Source organism: Sceloporus occidentalis, unplaced genomic scaffold, assembly GCF_023333645.1.
Source record: "Sceloporus occidentalis isolate IW3139 unplaced genomic scaffold, rSceOcc1.0.p SCAF_131, whole genome shotgun sequence".
In the NCBI taxonomy this organism is placed as follows: domain Eukaryota; kingdom Metazoa; phylum Chordata; class Lepidosauria; order Squamata; family Phrynosomatidae; genus Sceloporus; species Sceloporus occidentalis.
The window spans coordinates 799,752-817,473 of NW_028317111.1; the positions used below are offsets into that span (position 1 = coordinate 799,752).

The 17,722-nt window shown below is 43.7% G+C and overlaps 1 protein-coding gene across 1 annotated transcript; it reads left to right on the top strand.

Annotated features, from left to right (window-relative positions):
- Positions 1 to 6,144: 6,144 nt before the first annotated feature.
- LOC149281486 (aminopeptidase NAALADL1-like) lies at positions 6,145 to 16,246 on the top strand. The gene is made up of 18 exons (XM_089499213.1): positions 6,145 to 6,341; positions 7,666 to 7,838; positions 8,010 to 8,131; positions 8,732 to 8,851; positions 9,406 to 9,595; positions 9,757 to 9,850; positions 9,982 to 10,083; positions 11,054 to 11,139; positions 11,386 to 11,505; positions 11,965 to 12,050; positions 12,210 to 12,273; positions 12,840 to 12,907; positions 13,024 to 13,115; positions 13,673 to 13,763; positions 14,129 to 14,210; positions 14,333 to 14,506; positions 14,713 to 14,800; positions 16,063 to 16,246. The coding sequence occupies exons 1-18, from the start codon at positions 6,145 to 6,147 to the stop codon at positions 16,244 to 16,246; spliced, it is 2,133 nt and encodes a 710-aa protein (XP_089355339.1).
- The last annotated feature ends 1,476 nt before the right edge of the window (positions 16,247 to 17,722 follow it).

A 17,722-nucleotide genomic window follows, 5' to 3' on the forward strand; every position in this document is an offset into this window, starting at 1 on the left:
CTGAGTGCCAGGTTGCCCTGTAGCCCACACTACCTGTCGCACCTAAGGGGCTAAAGCGGCCAACCGGGCTGACATTGGGGCAGTAACGATGCCCGCTATTCCAGAAGCTTCCACGTGACTCGCATGCCGGCGACCTACGCTTTCCCAGCCCGTCACCTGCCTCGGCTCTATCTTTTGGCACTGACGCTGCGCCAGGTGTACGGCGGGCAGCAAGAAGAACGGCAGGCCCCTATCCGACCTCCCATCCCACCGGCCGCGCTCTCACAGACGGAGCGAGACGGGGGAGAGCCGTACTCTCCGGGTGCCACCGATTTGACTTGCTGCGTTACCCAGTTACCCAAGTCTGTCTTATTATAGAGATTTGAGTTGATATGAGCAGCCCCTGGGTGGGGGTCCGCAGTCCGTCCTCTTCATGAAGCGTAAAGGACAACGCACTTATCTCTGTACTATCCCTTTAACATCTCTTTATCTACCTCGCGTCTCCCACACAGGAAGGAAACGGTTACCGGCTTCTGCTATTCTTCAAGCGTCTATTTCAGAAGAGACGCTGCGGCACAAACACCTTAGAGTGTTACATCTGCCTACACACCCCGGGCTACAGGCCCCACATCCCTATCTCATGCATGTTTAAATTCCCCTCACTGTATTAGTCTCTACCACATCTGCTGGGAGGCTGATCCACCCTCTAAGTAAAGTAAAACTTCCTTACATTCCATCTAAGCCTCTGAGCCGTTAGTGTTGGATTCTGGCCTCTCGTTCTAACATTTCTCCTCCTTCGCTCCTGTATATCAGTACTAAGGCTGTTTCTAAGGCTGCGTTTAATTACCCAGCCAGTGGAACTGCACCTTTAAACCAGAAAACAATAAGAGACTTACTGAAAATGCGAACGCCGGCGGATGCCAAACCCGCCCCAGGTCACGAATACCACGTCAGCCGGGGCTCCCAGATGATCCCATCTGGCTACTAAATGTTCACGCGCCGAAAAACTACCAAGGAGGTTCCCAGACCTTTAATTTATATAGCGCCAACATTTCCTGCAGCGCTCCTTACAGTCCCTACATTCAAAGGGTCAGACAGAACTAGAACCGACAGACTAAGGGGAACCGATACATAGGGAAAGAGGGCCCGGATCGCAAGAGCTTACAATCTAGAGACTATGGGGGAAAATGACTCTAAAAGTCAAGGTGACAAAGAGTAAAAGGAAAACCCTTTTGAGGGATCCTGGTGAGGTCATTCGACTGATGCGGCTGCCAAACTCCACCCTGGGCTTTTATTTACTGTCAACACCGGGGCTTTTCCTCGACAATGTATCACCACGGAAACCACCTTCAGGTAAACGCAGGTATTGGGAGAGGAAGTAATCCTACAACTCCCATCCGGCCCGCCAACCACAACACCGAAAAGGTGACAAATAGTTGTGACACTTTATTAACTGACGTATAACTCCCACGATGCACAGCTAACCTACGCATCATTTAAATGAGCAGCATGCCCCAGGGCACAAAACAACTCCCATCATGCTCAGGTTACCCCCCCAGGTACAACGTCTTCCACTCTAGTTCTAGGAAGCCACGCAACGCCCATCATGCCCAGGCAGCCAAATTTCAACTCTAATCATCTAAGCCCTCCAGAAGTATTAGAGCCTATCCGTAACATGGCAGATCTGGCTGAGCGTGATGTGAGTGGGGCCGCACAGCAGTTAAATGTCAGAATGTCATGAAAGCAAAAGGAAACTCATAGAAAACACCCCATGTCAGTGTCTATAAGCCATTGGGGACTGAGCTAAGGAGATGATGCCCCGGCGGTGCCCCCCGAGGGGTCTGGCCGGTTAGATATTGCCCCCTATACGCCAGAAACTCACCCAGAGCAGACAGGGCACCAGCTGGACTACTACCTGCACTTCCTCCTTCCAAGCCCTGGACCCTGTGACGTCTGGGGGCGGGCACTGATTGTAGGGGCGGAGACGATTGCAGGGATGATGCGGCGATGATTGGCAGAGAGCGATAACCTCGCCCACCTGTTAAAGCCCCGCACGCAGTGTACCTAACGGGGGGGGGTGTGTAGAGGCGCCAGCCCTGTAGCAGTTACCTCTCTGTACACTGTGTTAATACAATGGGAATTATTCACTGAGCTCACCATACTTATTAGAATTCTTCTGGGACTCTAAGGGTTAATGGATCTTGTTTTGCCCTAAATCTCCTGTGAGATGCGCGTTTCCTAGAAAGGAACGGCTGATGTGGTCTCCCCGAATAATATCAACTCCTAGGGATATAGCGCCCTCTGCAGCCTGTTGGTTAAACAGCACGTTGGAGGTGGAAAGTGGCGGGAGTCAGAGAGAATGAACAATGTCCGTATAGTAAATCCGCTTTCTCCGTACGCTCCGTTTGTTCCGGACAGGGCGTTTAGCACATCATTCCGGGTTTTACCTGGAGTCTCCGGGGCACGTGCCGGGCCTCCGGGTCACACCAACCAATTCCCATCCTCGCCATTCTGGTTTAAACTATCTAGTTTAGCCAAATGGAGCAGTCATGGCAAAAAAATAATATGACTGTTCCTTTAATGGTGGAAACATTCTTTATATGAGGTAATTAAAGACAATAATAAGCTCCTTCGTTAGCAGAAGCCTCATAAACACGCAGTTGGGCCTGTTTCTCCGCTAGGGTAAACATATGTTATTGTGACATCCCGTGTCGGCTCGGATGATACACGGATCGTGGCACGTGGACAGATCACGCGAATAGAAGGGGGCTTATTCCTTTAACTCTTCTCTGCACCCCTCTGCAATCTGAGTGTCAATGTGTGACCTTAATGGATACAATCTATCCATGAGAAAACTACGGAATCTTCTTATTTTACATGCAGTACTGAACACCGGGACATATTTTTAAGATCGGACTTTGTCATTATTTTTTTGTCCCGTTTTCTGGAAAAATAATAAAAATAAAGTAAAATAGAGTGCAGTCTGTCTGCGATATCTCTCTGCCAATGCAAAACCCTCCCGTCCCATTAATATGCCCTATAGTCAAATGAGCTTTTTTCGTAAAGTTTTGTTTGGTATTTTTTTAGTATATCCAGATAAAAAAATCGACATGTTTTTCACTTTGATACGTTAGTGAATAAAACAATAATGCTTGCTAACCTCTGTGTATAGAACAGCAGGGGCAGCATTAGGGAGAAGCTGCAGCTGCCTTTCTACGCTGTGATCCGATGACTCTTGCCACTGATTGGCTGCTTGAAGTGCCAGGAAAGCGCTCCCATTCATATAAATAGGAGCGTTCTTCTCACATGCACTCAGGGGGCAAAACACATCCCCTGCATGGAAAATAGCAAGAGGTTGGCAAAAAGGGGCAAATTCAAATGGGGGAGCTGCAAGTACCCCATCATGGGAAGATCCCAGGTATGCGCCTGGCCCCCAGCTCTCACAAGGTTAATTAATATTGATGGTCCATTGCCCCTTCCGCTTTCCTTTTATATAATTATATTTAACTGGTTTATTGCCTTTTACAACCAGGGTTCAGATATACAATCTGCTTTGTCAGGTTAAAAAAAAAACACAATTTAACAAACAATACTGGACAAGTGCCCTGCCCTGCAATGAAGATAAGCAACTTATAAGACCAAATATAATAACCCCGAACTATGCATTTAATACCGCAGGCATTGGTCCCACGAAATGTAAAATTTGACGGCAGATAAGAACCATTCGGCCCCTCTGCTCTGCCACTTCTTCCTGATGTGAAGACTTGGTTCCTAATCATAGTCTATTCATATCCCATGCATGTTTACATTCCCTTGTTGTACTAACCTCTACCACTTCTGCTGGAAGGTCATTGCACTGATCTACCACCTCTACCCTCTCAATAAGGAACAGGGAGAAGCCTCCTGGCCCCAACTCCACAGGTGATGTTAACCATCTCTATAAGACACCAGCACTGCAGGTCTGTCTGGCTGCGAGAGACGCCTCTTATCTACAGGGCAACTCCAGACCCAAGACACTAAATCAGCCCTTCCAATAAATGTAATTAAAGACACTGCACATCGATGGCCATTCCAAGCAGATCTGTTGTTATCCCTCCCCAGGGTTCCCTTCTACTAGGCAGAAGACTTCTTGGACTTCATTCCACTGTAACAAAATAACCAAAACCACTAAACAATTAAACAGATACACAAGACTCCAGAGAAAGAGGTCTTATTATCAGTCACTATACATCATTTTACATCCCAGGAGAAGACACCGGAGGTCCCAAGGCTCTGAACAGCACCTGGGAGGTGAATCCATACATCCCCCGTTCCTGTATAATGTATGTAATATATATATATAAGACGGAAGGAACCCCGTACAGCATGTTATACACCGATGTGTTTTTTTACTTCTACCAGTAAATCATCCTTAGCTACAGTTTCCATTAAACAATGGAGGAACATGTCCGTGAGGAAAGATGATGCCATGTAAGTTCAGGACATCTATTAATACATGGAGGCGATTAACTTTTGCTGATCTTCAAACTGCCGTCCCAATGCAACCTCCTTTCACCTCTTGCAGAGTAGTGAAAGGTAGTGTGTGTGTGTGTAATTATATATATATACATACACAGGTATACGCCACCATTGGAAGCCATGCATGCGCACGCCATCACACGGCCTCCACCATGTTTTACAGATGATGTGGTTTGCTTCAGATCATGAGCCGTTCCAAGCCATCGCCATACTTTTTTTTTCATCATTCTGGTCCAGGTCGATCTTAGTTTCTTCTGTCCAAAGAATGCTGTTCCAGAACTGGGCTGGCTATTTTAGATGTTTTCTGGCAAAGTCTAATCTGGCCTTTCTAGTCTTGCGGCTTGAGAAAGGTTTGCACCTTGTGGTGAGCTCTCTCTATTTGCTCGTGTGAAGTCTTCTCTTTATGGTAGATTGGATAATGATATTCCTACCTCCCGGAGAGAGTTTTTCACTTGGCTGGATGTTGTGAAGGGATTTTTCTTTACAGGATCCTACGATCATCCACCACTGTTGTCTTCCGTCGACGTCCAGACCTTTTTGTGTTGCAGAGATCATCGCTTCGTTCTTTTTTCTCAGAAGGTAACTGTTGATTTGGCCGCCCCTAATGTTCCTGCCGTCTCTCTGATGGATTTTTTCTTTTTTTTCCTGTTTCACTTGCATTGAGAGCTTCTTTGACCGCATTTTGTGGGTTCACAGCCACAGCCTCCAAATGCGAATGTCACACCTCAAATCAACTCCAGACTTTTTACCTGTAATATCCCACACCTGTCCACGAAACAGCTTTTGAGTCAATTGTCCAATTACTTTTGGCCCCTTAAAAAAAGAGAGAGCTACATATTAAAGAGCTGTAGGACGAAACTAGTTGCCCGAGCTGCAGTTTCAGATGCGCTGTAGCTTGGTATGGGTCCGGCTTTGCAAGAAGGACTAAGCTGCGAAATCCATCCATGAATCAGGTGACCAGTCAGGCTCTCTTGTTGTTGGCCCTTCATAATACATCTTAACGTCAACCAACAACCCTTGCGGGACGCGGCCGGGACTACCAGCTGACCTCAGTGGGCGTTTCTGCTGATGTCGCAGGACACACCCCCATTTAAAGTGGAAATGGGCGGGGAGTGGGGCGTGTCAGGACCCCGCTCCTGCGACCCGGAGCATTCAGGTATCGACCCGGAGAACCGGCGCTTCTCCCAGAGAGTTCCCAGCTATGGTTATGTGATGTCATCGATGGGGCCCCTGGGTCCCCGCGCCCTACTCTTGATGGACCTGACTCTGCTGCTAAAGAACTCATAACTTTTAACTTTATTAACTCAGCGACTCTTTGAACCCACAATAAAAATGAATAGCGCCCCTAATAAACCCTGCTTGGGTTGGTTTATTCTTTATTCATTAAACCTCGTCAATGTACAAAGTGCGTTCATCTGATCCTACAGGAGAAGAGGGTAACTTTCAGGCAAGCGGATTCATTGCGCTAATTATTAACAAAACAGACATCCTGGTCGCTAGATTATGAAAATGAAGATATCTTATCTCACTAGTGATCGGTCACAGGGATTATCACGTGATGGGGGGGTGTTAGTATAAATGTTAGGACGAGAGCGGTGCATTTAGAAGTTTCTGTATATTTAGAGGTTCGGAAACATCTGGGGCAAAATGAACTGGTTAAAGATTGGAGGCTTTACGCTGGGAGGTGCAGTTTTATTAGCGGTGGGCCTATTGATTGGTCACTTTGGGATTACGAACAATACAAAGCCAAGCTGGGTAGATGATCTATCTAAGGACCTTGATGAAGAGTTTATCCGGGAATTCATGAATGAGGTGGACAATCGGCACATCGAAGAAAACTTGAGGTAGGATGATGTTTTTCAGAGAAAAAAAAATGGATAGATGGCTAGTATACCCAGCATACATCTCACCCATTATATTATTAATATAATTTATTTAAAAGGACAGTTTAATGTCACTGACATCCCCGTTCAAGAAGAAGGAATGTTAAAAGTGCTAGAAGTCGCAGCTTTGCTGCGGCAGCTGCCCTCCTCCTCCTCAGTGGTCAGACATTTCTCATTTCTTGTCTCTGATTGGTTACTTGAAGGAGACAATCAATGGTTGGAAGTGGTCCCATTGATTACAAAGGGGGGCAAACCCAAAGTTTAAAGGGACTATTCAGCTATCATAAGTGCATATGATGGTCGAAGTGTCCCTTCAACATTATTATTGTTACAAAGTGTTGCACATATTTTGTCTATTTCGAATATAACTGCACGTTTTGGGGTTATTTATCAAATAAAGCCATTCTAGTGCAATGTTTGAATAGTAATCTTATCACCATAGCAACCTAAAGGAATGGTACAATTGCAATCACTTGTTTTATACATAACCCAATTTCTGGTATTAAATCACAGTAGTTACTATTTGTTTCTTCTTCCCTGGTAATTCTTTCCAATTTTAAATTTATAATAAATAATAATATTTTTTTATTTATATTTATTCACCTAAGATGCACATTATTTTATTTGCAGTATTATCTGCAGTATTCTTTTCACCTAGAGAGCTAATCTATTTTAAATTAGTAGTAGACAAAATCTCCATTTCTTTCATCCATCCTGTGATTGATGACTGATAGCAATTTTATCCTTTTTTTTATTCTTTCAAAGTGACTTTTATCTCTGTTCTGCTGATTTATTACACCTGTGTAACATTATATTTGACAAAGTGCACACAGCAGTCAAAAGGGCAAATAATACATTGTTTACAATCCTAATCACCTTAAAGATATGGTGTTTCATGACAAGCTTGGACTAGCCATCTGGGGCAAATGCTCAGTGGCCCGCTGGCCGCATGCACCCCATACCTACCATTATTGCCATTCAATTGGAAGATCGGGTCCTGTAATGAGCAGCCGCCACACTGCGAGATTATATAAACATAAGCGTCTGTGCATATCCAGCCAGTGGCTAAACTTATGTCTTTTGGCATAAGTGATTAGAGTCGCGTATCTTTCCCAGTCCCAAGTAGGGAGAGTTTTAATTCAACAGATCTACATGCTTCTCCTTGTCGTACTCACTTTGATAATCAATAGATTAAATTGGAACTCTTAGCGGGCATCACCTATATTTCTCCAGGAAAGAATATGTTTTTTCATGCTAACCTTGACTTGTCTCTCACTCTCTTCAGAGTCCTCTCCAAGAAGCCTCATGTGGCAACGAGCCAGGCTGACGAGGAGCTGGTAGCACTGATCCTGTCTCGGTGGAACAATTCTGAGTTTGGTTTGGATTATGCTAAAGAAGAAAGATATGACGTCTTCCTGTCATTTCCCGATAGCCAGAATCCTAACAATGTCAAAGTGTGTAAGTGTTATTGTAGGCAACCTGTAGGTATTACGCCTAGATACACCGTGAGTAAATGTCACCTTCAACTTTGTGTTTTGGGGACTCTGACCATGAACTCCACCTTTTCTAAAATCTCCCCAACTCTTTCCTAATGTTATTGTCTCACCTTCATCTCTTTTGTTGATTTAGTGAATCCAGATGGTAATGCTCTGTTTACCTCCCAACGTATGGAATCGGCTCTCACCGATGACCAAAAGGACCCTGACATCTTACAACCATTTGTTGCATTTGCTCCTAATGGAACTGCCATGGTAAATCTCAAAATTTTACAATTAACTCTTTAAAAATTAAGACGACTAAGATAAGAAGTTCCCCTGTGACTTTTTAAATACAGGGATGTAGAGGTTGGAAAAAAAAGTAGCAATGACAAAAGGGAAAGGATGTTTTTATTGATTTAATTGAAGAAAAAAAAATCATAGGGCATGGACCATCCAGCACTCTGGACAACCCCAGATGGACCTGTGTATAGTGTGTAGTTTTAACATTTAGTTTTGCTTTAACCATGTATTATTAAAGAGGACCAACCAAGCTCTTTTTTTGCCGAAGAAGCTCATTGTGTTGGAAAATTGAGTAGATGAAACAAAATGGCACCCGTACTGCAAACACTTTAGTGAATAAACCTCTTTGTTGCCAAGATGTATCATGCTGATCTTTTAATTCTCTCTCTCCTTCCCTGACTTCACTCATTTAGCCACTCACATTTTTCTGCCACTCCTTGCCATGCGTACACACGGGAGCAGGGTCCCCATAACACTTTCTCTCCCTCTCCCCCATGGTTCTCTCTCATAACCTTCATGGAGTGCCACCCCATGCCACACGTTCATGTCACCCACCCTGTGTTTATCTCTTAGGGCAAATTGGTTTATGCAAATGAAGGCCGGATAAGTGACTTTGAGTACTTGGCTAACAGGACAAACCTGAATGGTACCATAGCCATCGTACGATATGGTGGGATAGGCAGAGTAACCAAGGTGAGAGCGCATGCCTGCTTTTTTTATCTTTTGTATGTGCAAATATGAGAACATAACAATCTGAGGAGCCGCATTTGTAATGCACATAATTCCCAGTAAGCGGCTAATTAGCAATTATGGGTTTTTAGCATAGCCAACTGGATTGCCCGATTGGTCAATATGGGGGCTTGGTTGGGAAGACAGGATAAATACCGTAATATACAATGTCCGTTTTTTAGGTTATGATTACTTTTTTGTTTTTCACCGGAAAGGCCATCATGGTACCAGGTCCCTAAGGTCTTGCTTTTTGGTGGCGGGGTGAGTGGGCTTTGGCCTTTTGGCTGCTACCTCTTAGTGAAGACTTCAGTGGGTCCTCTATTTGGGGCCCTAAAAGATCCGGCATCCCCTTGGCTTTGGTCAAGGAAGGAAAGGAAGGGGTGCATATCCCCTCGTAGGCAATGCAGCCACAGAAGAGAAAGAGGCGCTCTTGAAGCACCATCCACATAATGGAATAAAGCAGAAATGACTTGGGCTTCTAGGACTTAAAAAATCCTGACACATTTTATACTATCCAGGCCATTAATGCTGACAAATTCGGAGTGACAGGGGTAATAATTTACACCGACCCCAAAGATATTAATGATGGGAAGAGCGATGCCACTGAAACGTATCCCAATTCCTGGTATATGCCCTCCTCGGGTGTAGAACGAGGTTCATTCAAGGAGAATTTTGGAGACCAGCTGACGCCGTATTATCCTGCTAAAAGTAGGTGCCTGTCTGTTCCTTCTCTCATAACCCCCTTGTTTCCCTAGAACATAAGCTGTCTATTCTTTTGGTTCCTTTTTATTGTTTCCGAATTCACTTCTTATCCATGCTGAAACTGCTCCTGCCTGATTTAATTTACCAATTCTTAATTTTCTTTGCAGATTTTACTTACAGAATTCCAGAATCCCAAATCAAAGGCCTTTCGCCTATACCGGCTCAGCCAATAGGATTTGAGGATGCCAAAAAGCTTATATGGTGAATAATTTATGTGGACATTTCCATGATATCTATACATTAATAATACGTTTTTAGAACATTACACCTTCTGGCAAACATTCTGTTAATACATTAGAACTTGCTGTAATTGTCCTTTTGTGTCCCCGCAGTGCGCTTGCCGGAACTCCTGCTCCAGGTAGCTGGCAGGGCTCACTGGGGTGCGTCTATCACACCGGTCCTGGCTTTAGGGGAGACACTAACTTCACTAATAGGTAAGCTATGACCACAGCGTCAAACCACAAAAACTTGACTTTAAAGGGGAACTCCCACCATACTCATGTATTCTGTATTCCCATATCTCAAAAATAATAACCTTATGATTTCTTTCTACTCGCCTACCCTGTTCTATTTGTGAAACTAGTTCTTGAAGATCGGAACTCGCCGCTGATTGCATCAGTATTTATATTGCCAATGGCATTAAATGCAGAGATGAGAAGGGCAAGGTGAAGGGGTAGAGAAGAGAAAAAGAGGTGAAAGAAAAAATGGAGAAGAGGAGGAGTGGTGAGAGAGAGAAGGGGAAAGAGAAGGAGAGATGAAGATGTGGATTAGAGTTTGAGAGAGAGTGTGTATATGTATAAGTGTGTGAGAATTGTGTTACCGTGTGTTAGAGTGTAGTGTTAAGCATGATTGTGTGTATCATCATATGGTATCAGGGGTGAGGCTAAGGCTAGTGGCCCCTGGGGGAGTAACAGGGTGTTTATGTAAGTGTATGGTATTAGAGTGAGTGTGCGTGTTAGTGTATGGTGTGTGTGTGTGAGTAGATCCACCCAATAACATAATAAACCAGTCAATCCATGTTGATCAGTTGATCTCTCCGACATACTGTATGCAATAAGGAACACGTGCAGGTATGGGGATAGGGGTCAGGCTTTGTAAATCTGCTGCACTGATAACAAGTCCCCTGTTCATTCGATCTAAAACCTACAGCTGGGCTGTCGGTCTAAAGAGGGGGTACAATAAGGAGCCTATGTACATTTGTAAAAAAAAAAAAAATGAAATAAAAAATGAAATAAAAAATATCAAATAATATAAAATATTACCTATAAAATATCTGATCACAATATATCCTATATATATTTTTTATATATATATTTTTTTTTACAAATTTACCTTTGTATTAATATATTTTAATACAAACTTGCATTTCATCGTAACCTAACAATGTTACAACCTCTGTTGCAGCGATGTCCAGGTCAACGTTTATAATAAAAGAGTGATAAAATCTTCAGCCAATGTGATGGGAATAATCAGAGGATCCATAGAACCAGGTGAGGGCAGAAAAAAAAAACTTATTTCAACACCAAGAACACATTTCGGAACGTGGTCAAAAAGGGGGGCAGATGATTTTTTTGGACTATATAGTTCCTCCTCTAAACACTGAAGCCATCGTTATGTCTTTAAATAATTAAAAAACAAAACTAATTTAATTTTAATTTAATTTAGCTTCCTTGTCCGTCCTTTCACGCAGCATGCGCTGCCTACCTTAATCATTAACACGTCACCTGTGTACGCAGATAGGTACGTTATGTACGGGAACCACCGAGACAGCTGGGTACACGGAGCGATCGATCCAAGCAGTGGGACAGCAGTAATGCTGGAGATAACCAGGGTCCTTGGAACAAAGTTAAAGCAAGGTAATTCTCCCCAAATTCACCCTCACTACCTCCAGCCGAGACGATGTGCCATTTAGTGAATAAAGTGTGTTGGCTCTTCCAGCCAGTCTCCTACCATCTAGTTTATGTTCTGCCATCGCATGGGAGACTCGCTTCTAGAATGACAAATATACCTTTTGGAGTATCAAGACTTGACTTTGGTTACCCAAAGGGTGTTCTAAAACCATGATCCAGTTTTTGTTCCGGAGGGGGATCATGAAGCACTCCTGATACAGGGGACCTTCTTGAAGACATTTAGCCGGGGGTCAGTGCCGCGTACCTACCACAGATGCCGTCCATGGGAACACCACCACCAAAGCAGAACCCACCATGAATTGTATTGCCCATTAACGAGGTAGCACCCGAAGATGATAATAAGACAGGGATGTCTTGTAAGAAATCTGTGAATCCTATCACGTTTCACCTGTAATGCTTTTGTAGGTAAGTGGCGTCCTCGGAGGTCCATCATTTTCGGAAGCTGGGGAGCAGAAGAATTTGGTCTCATCGGGTCAACAGAATTTGCAGAGGTGACTATTAGTAATGGAATGGTGTTTAGTATGGCAACCACTGGGGCATTAACTAGAATTTCTACTCCGGTTGTAGCAATATTCATTATAAATAAATCCGTATAATATATAATATTCTGTATCATTTATGTTAACATCTGTATTTTTAATCTGATTTAGGAATATTACAGCAAGTTGAGGGACAGAACAGCGGCTTACATTAATGTGGACATCTCAGTTTTTGGTGAGGTATACATTATCTTTGAGAGATAAGAATAAATAATATAATGATGAATGCAGATTCTCGGGTGTTTCTAGGTGGAATTATGAGAGTTATTTGGACTACCTTTTTTAATTGCACATGTCATAGATCTTACATGTATGTGTGTCATGAGTGACATCACAACTGTCCTATTCAGTGATGTATGGTGGCCTAGACCTATGGTGGCAATTTTAGTGCGGGGGGGGCAGCAGTTCCTTTGCCACATAACCAGCGCCCTATTGCCCCATTGATGTCATAGGACATAGCATATGACATATGACATCATATTCCATCACTTAGCATACAGGACCGTGGCCATGGAGTTAAGTGGTGGTGGAGGGGGTACAGCCCTGGGGCAGGTCTAGGGCAGAGCATAGCCAAAATATACCACTGGTCCTATCAGACATGTGGCTGCGGGGCGACAAGCACTCTTCATATAACATCATAGGTCACAAGGCTCTCTTACCTTCCCTCTTGTCACTTGAGTCTCACCTTTGCTGAAAATGATACATAAATCACTTATTGTACTTTCTTCTGTCTCACTTTAGCCAACGCTTCACTTAGAGCCCAAGGAACCCCCCCTGCCCAGAGCGTCATCTTTTCTGCATCCAAACAGGTATTTTACAAAAGAGAAAAAAATTATTATCAACAGCTCGAGGAACACAATATTCATCATATGACGCGACAGTCCATCAAAGCAAAGCGGCTCTGACCTACGTGTTATTTTCGCAGGTCCAAACATCCCAGGATGCCTCGCTCTCCGTCTATGAGAACTGGAAGAATCACTACAACCGAAGCAGCCCTCGATACGGGATCATACCCCAGTAAGGGGCATTGCCACGCGCCTTACAGTCCTGTGCCACCAGGCAAAATCCCATTTACAAAACCTCCACCCAGACACACAGCGCCGGCCAAGTGCCCAAAGAATCTCCCAAAATGTCCATGAAAACAAATTGCAATGAAAAATGGGGCAAAAAAAAAGCAGTTTCATATACCATACGTCCCAATCACTGCTTATCATATTACCTTTGGGGGAACATTTGCTGTTCTCCATTTAATACATTTTAAACTGATTTATTATTTTTTCCAGAATATATATTATTATTATCTTTTAGAAAAAACATTATGGCCATAAAATCTGGAAAAAAAGCTTCTGAAAAGGTTTATGTTTTTTCGTGACATCATTATAACGTGTCTGTTAGCTGTCACTGCGCGGCCATTAAGACTCGTTGGGGTAACACTTCTTTTTTAATGTTTGCGGGAGGAATAGAGAGAGGGAATTTAAACATGAATGGGATAGGCATGAAGATAAAACAAGAAGAAGGGTTAAAGCTGGTAGAAAAATGTCGCAATCTGCATTGTTTCTGTGTTTTTCTCCTAGGTTGGGGTCCTTGGGATCTGGCAGTGACTATGCCCCCTTTCTTCATTACCTGGGGATAACCTGCATGGACATTGCCTATACTTACGACAGGGTAAGTCAATTAAATCTTTTATACTAAGTAGACTTTCCCATTGGGTCCAAGTTGGGTAGGCAGACTTAGCAGCACCTGGGATACTGGAGGAGTGGGCAATACAAAAGACCCCTTCCACCGCCCGGAGACCAAAGACAACTCAGGAGGGCCAGGTATCCGCTGGCACTTCTGGATTTCCGAAGTATGTAACGATACGGATTATTCTAGCAGGACAACATTAGCTTCATACTAGGCTGGAGGTCTGGCTCTACAAGAGTGTCCGGCGCTGACCCAGTTCAAATTGGGTTCTCATGAGGATATTTTGAGGATATTTGTAACATTTTTAACTGCACCCTAACCTTATTTCTCATGTTTTGCACCAACAGAGAGTAACCTCAGCCAGGATATACCCTGCTTACCACACGGCATTTGACACCTTTGACTATGCGTCCAGGTATATCGATCCAGGTAACTTCGCAGTGCAGAGGAAAGAGCCACATAAAGACCTCAAGCATTGTCCGCCTCTGTCTTCTGGTGAACCCGAGGAACCCGGGGTCCTTTTCTTTCTAATACCTGTCACTGTTCCATAGGCTTCACCAGTCACCAGATGGTAGCGCGCACGGCGGGCAACGTCCTCCTTCGGTTATCTGACAGCCTTATCCTCCCTCTGGGAGCGAAAGACTATGTGGAGCTCCTGGAAGATTATTACAAGAAAGCAGAGGACAATTTTCAGGCCGTTCTCAGCCATCACAAAATCTCTATAGGTACCGGAGGTGGGGGGCAGAAACGTAACCAGATATGCATAAAATAATTAGTTATTCCCTAAACCTCAACACTATGCTCGTTAGACCAATATAGCCTTGATGCAGCCGGAGCTGGACTAGCTCACGTTAGCTGGTTACATGATCTCTACGATTCACAAATAGAAGATTCCATGGCACTCTTACATTTCTCTTATTCTGTCTTTCAGAACCACTGAAAGTGGCTATAAACAGGTACAAGGTGGCTTCCGAGACTTTGGAAGAAACCATTAGAAACCTAAAAGATGCCGATAAGATGTGAGTGGACCTCGACTGCGTGAACAAGCATATGAGTCGAATGAAAAATGCTACTCTTTATTATTATAATAATTATCATTATTATTATTATTATATATATCCTATGTATAATATAGTAATAGATCACCCACGGCTATTTGTTAAAACAATCACGCAAAAACATTCCAACCAGGGCTACAAAAACAGAACTTTTAAGTGGATTTGGTCTTTACCAGTGTTATATTCTTATTATTATCACAAAAGGGGAAATCCAAAATTAACACTAATGTTAAAAGTGACAATATACTAATTATCACATTATCACATGAGAAAAGGGTCCTGCTCTTGCAACCTTCCAGTCTATCAGGAGGTTGAGGGGGACTGAGACGAAGGCGAGGAACCGCTGGGGGGGGTCTCATTGAGTCTATGACTTTGTGTCTTTTCCATATCTTTATCCCGCTGTTCCAGTCCGCACTTCAGTTAAGAAACGTTCTCCTTTATTTCAGGCCGCTTCAAATCCGGATGATAAATGACCAGCTCATGCTCTTGGAACGAGCATTTGTTAACCACATGGCCTTCCCTGATAAATTATATTACAGGTATATCAGCTCTGGGTTTACTGGTGTTTTCAAATAAATGACGCTGAATATGTTTATTATATTCTCCCCCTAATGCTATTCCTATATAATGTCATCTCTGGATGTAGGCCCACAGCCATGGCACAGTGTGGAGACAGATATCTGGGTGTACCATATTAATATACATGTTTAAAAGACTTTAATATGTTGGCTTTATGAAACAGTTAAGAAGATTAAGCTCTCTTGATCTGTAACCATATTATCTCATTTGCAGTAGATGCATTCCTCTCAAAGGGCTTTAGCTGCTCCTGCTTGACATTGAGAAGCCAAGTGCTTCTCTTCCCAGTTCCTACCATCCGTGAGCTACTGGCATTCTCTTTGGAAGGACATCACTTTCCAAACCCTGGCCAAACAATCTGAAAAGACCTGACCTCTTAAAGAACTTACCTTATATACACATCATCCTAAATAACCCACATTTTCTGTATCTTCAGTATTTGTGTCGCCCTCCACCTCCTATTATGAATTCTTTCCTTCCTTCCATCAACTCGCCATTTCACCTCTTGTTCCTAGAAATAAATGGTTCTCTTCCTTCCATCACATCTACACCAATACCACCATTTTAGGAATACGTGTTGAATTTGCTCATGTGGGTAATGTGTCCATCACCATGAATTCATTTGTTTTTTTCTTTCATCTTAAAAGCCATGTTATCTGGGCATCACGTAGCTCCAGCGTGGTCACCTTCCCAGGCCTGGCAGATGCCTACCAAAATGCCGTCACCGGCAACGCGACAGAAGACTGGGGAAACGTCCACCGGCACCTAACGATTGCAATCCAGGCCGTGGAGAATGCGGCATCCACTTTAGAGACGGCCGCTAACATCTAGAGTATTGTCCTCCAACTGGTGACCCATTGTTCCTCCATGCAGAAAACAAGAAAGATTTTAATAATTATTAAATAATTGTTTAGATTTTCTTGACCTTCATTTTTTATCGGAATGGTGTGTAATACAGACACTCCGAAGAAGCATGCATTGGGATTACCCTATCATTTTAACCTGTTCATACCCATCTCCCCCATCTGTTTTCCCATTTCACTAGTAACAGGACTACTAGCAGACCAGCATAAATCCTGTACTCACAGAAGCTCCAGTCCCCGAGAAATTTTGGCATCTTGAATGACCGAAGACCTCCAGACGAACTTTGCGTACCGTGTTACATTTAGCACACAACCACTGCAGTCCTTCAGGACTAAGCCACATAATATGCATCGTCTTAAAGGGGTCATCCTGATGCTCTGTTAGGGTCAAAGTGATAAACTAGCGTATTCATCACAATTTAGATGGTCTGTGTAGGATGGAACCTAAAGTTTGCATATCAGAACCACCTGCCGTGAAGCCAAACTCCACTTCAACTACAAATAGCAGAGAAAACATGGGATCTGACACACAAGTCATCAAAGTCTCTATCTAAAAAGTACCATTAACCCAAAACTCGGTGTGAAAAGTAACAAAAAGGCTGTAGTCATAAAGAATTTAACATGATGCGGGATTCTAAAAGGCGATGAGGATTATCCGCAGGTGATTTAAAGCTTCTCAGGACCAGCAAAGGGAGAAGTTTAATGCAGGTGGGTTAGGAAGCAGCCAGGAACTGGGTTTGGTCAATAAAATATCAATACTTGAATTTAGTGTGCTGGAAACCAGTTTCGGAGATTCTGCAGCCTTCCTAGGTTGGGCCACTAGATGGCGATATATATCAGGAGCAGACATGGAACATGGATTTATAATAAGGTCACTGGAAGTGCCACAGTGGAACTGGAGCCCAAAAGATGTGGTTATCCAGTGGTGCCTTTTTGCCCCTCGCTTTTCTTCAAAACTTCAGGAGCTGCCCTCATAGCATACCTCCCAACAGTCCCGATTTTTGCAGGGAAGCTCGGATTTTCATGCACTGCCTTCCTGTCCCATCGTCCCATTGTCATGGGCTGGTTAGGGAAATCCTCTGATCTCCCCTGACTGGCCCAGAGAGGTGAAGAAGCTCCCCAATAAGCCCCTCGCTACTCCAGCAGTGTTTCCAATCATTTACAGGTGATTCCTTTTATGGGGAAAACCTAGAACTATTAGTGTGATGGAAAGGCTTTGGAGTTTGACCCGCATGGTGCACTCCCGGCAAATCATTTCCAGAAGATAAAAATTCTCGGCAAACTCAGCAGAAACAGCAAGCAGGCAATCTAGGAGAAACTCAGAAAATAAACCACGCAATGAACACGCAAGGGCTACAACATACCTCCCAAGTGTCCTGGGTTTCACAGGGCAGTCACTCGTGGAGCTTCACTGTCCCTACCCCTCTGTGCCTATCTTTTTTGC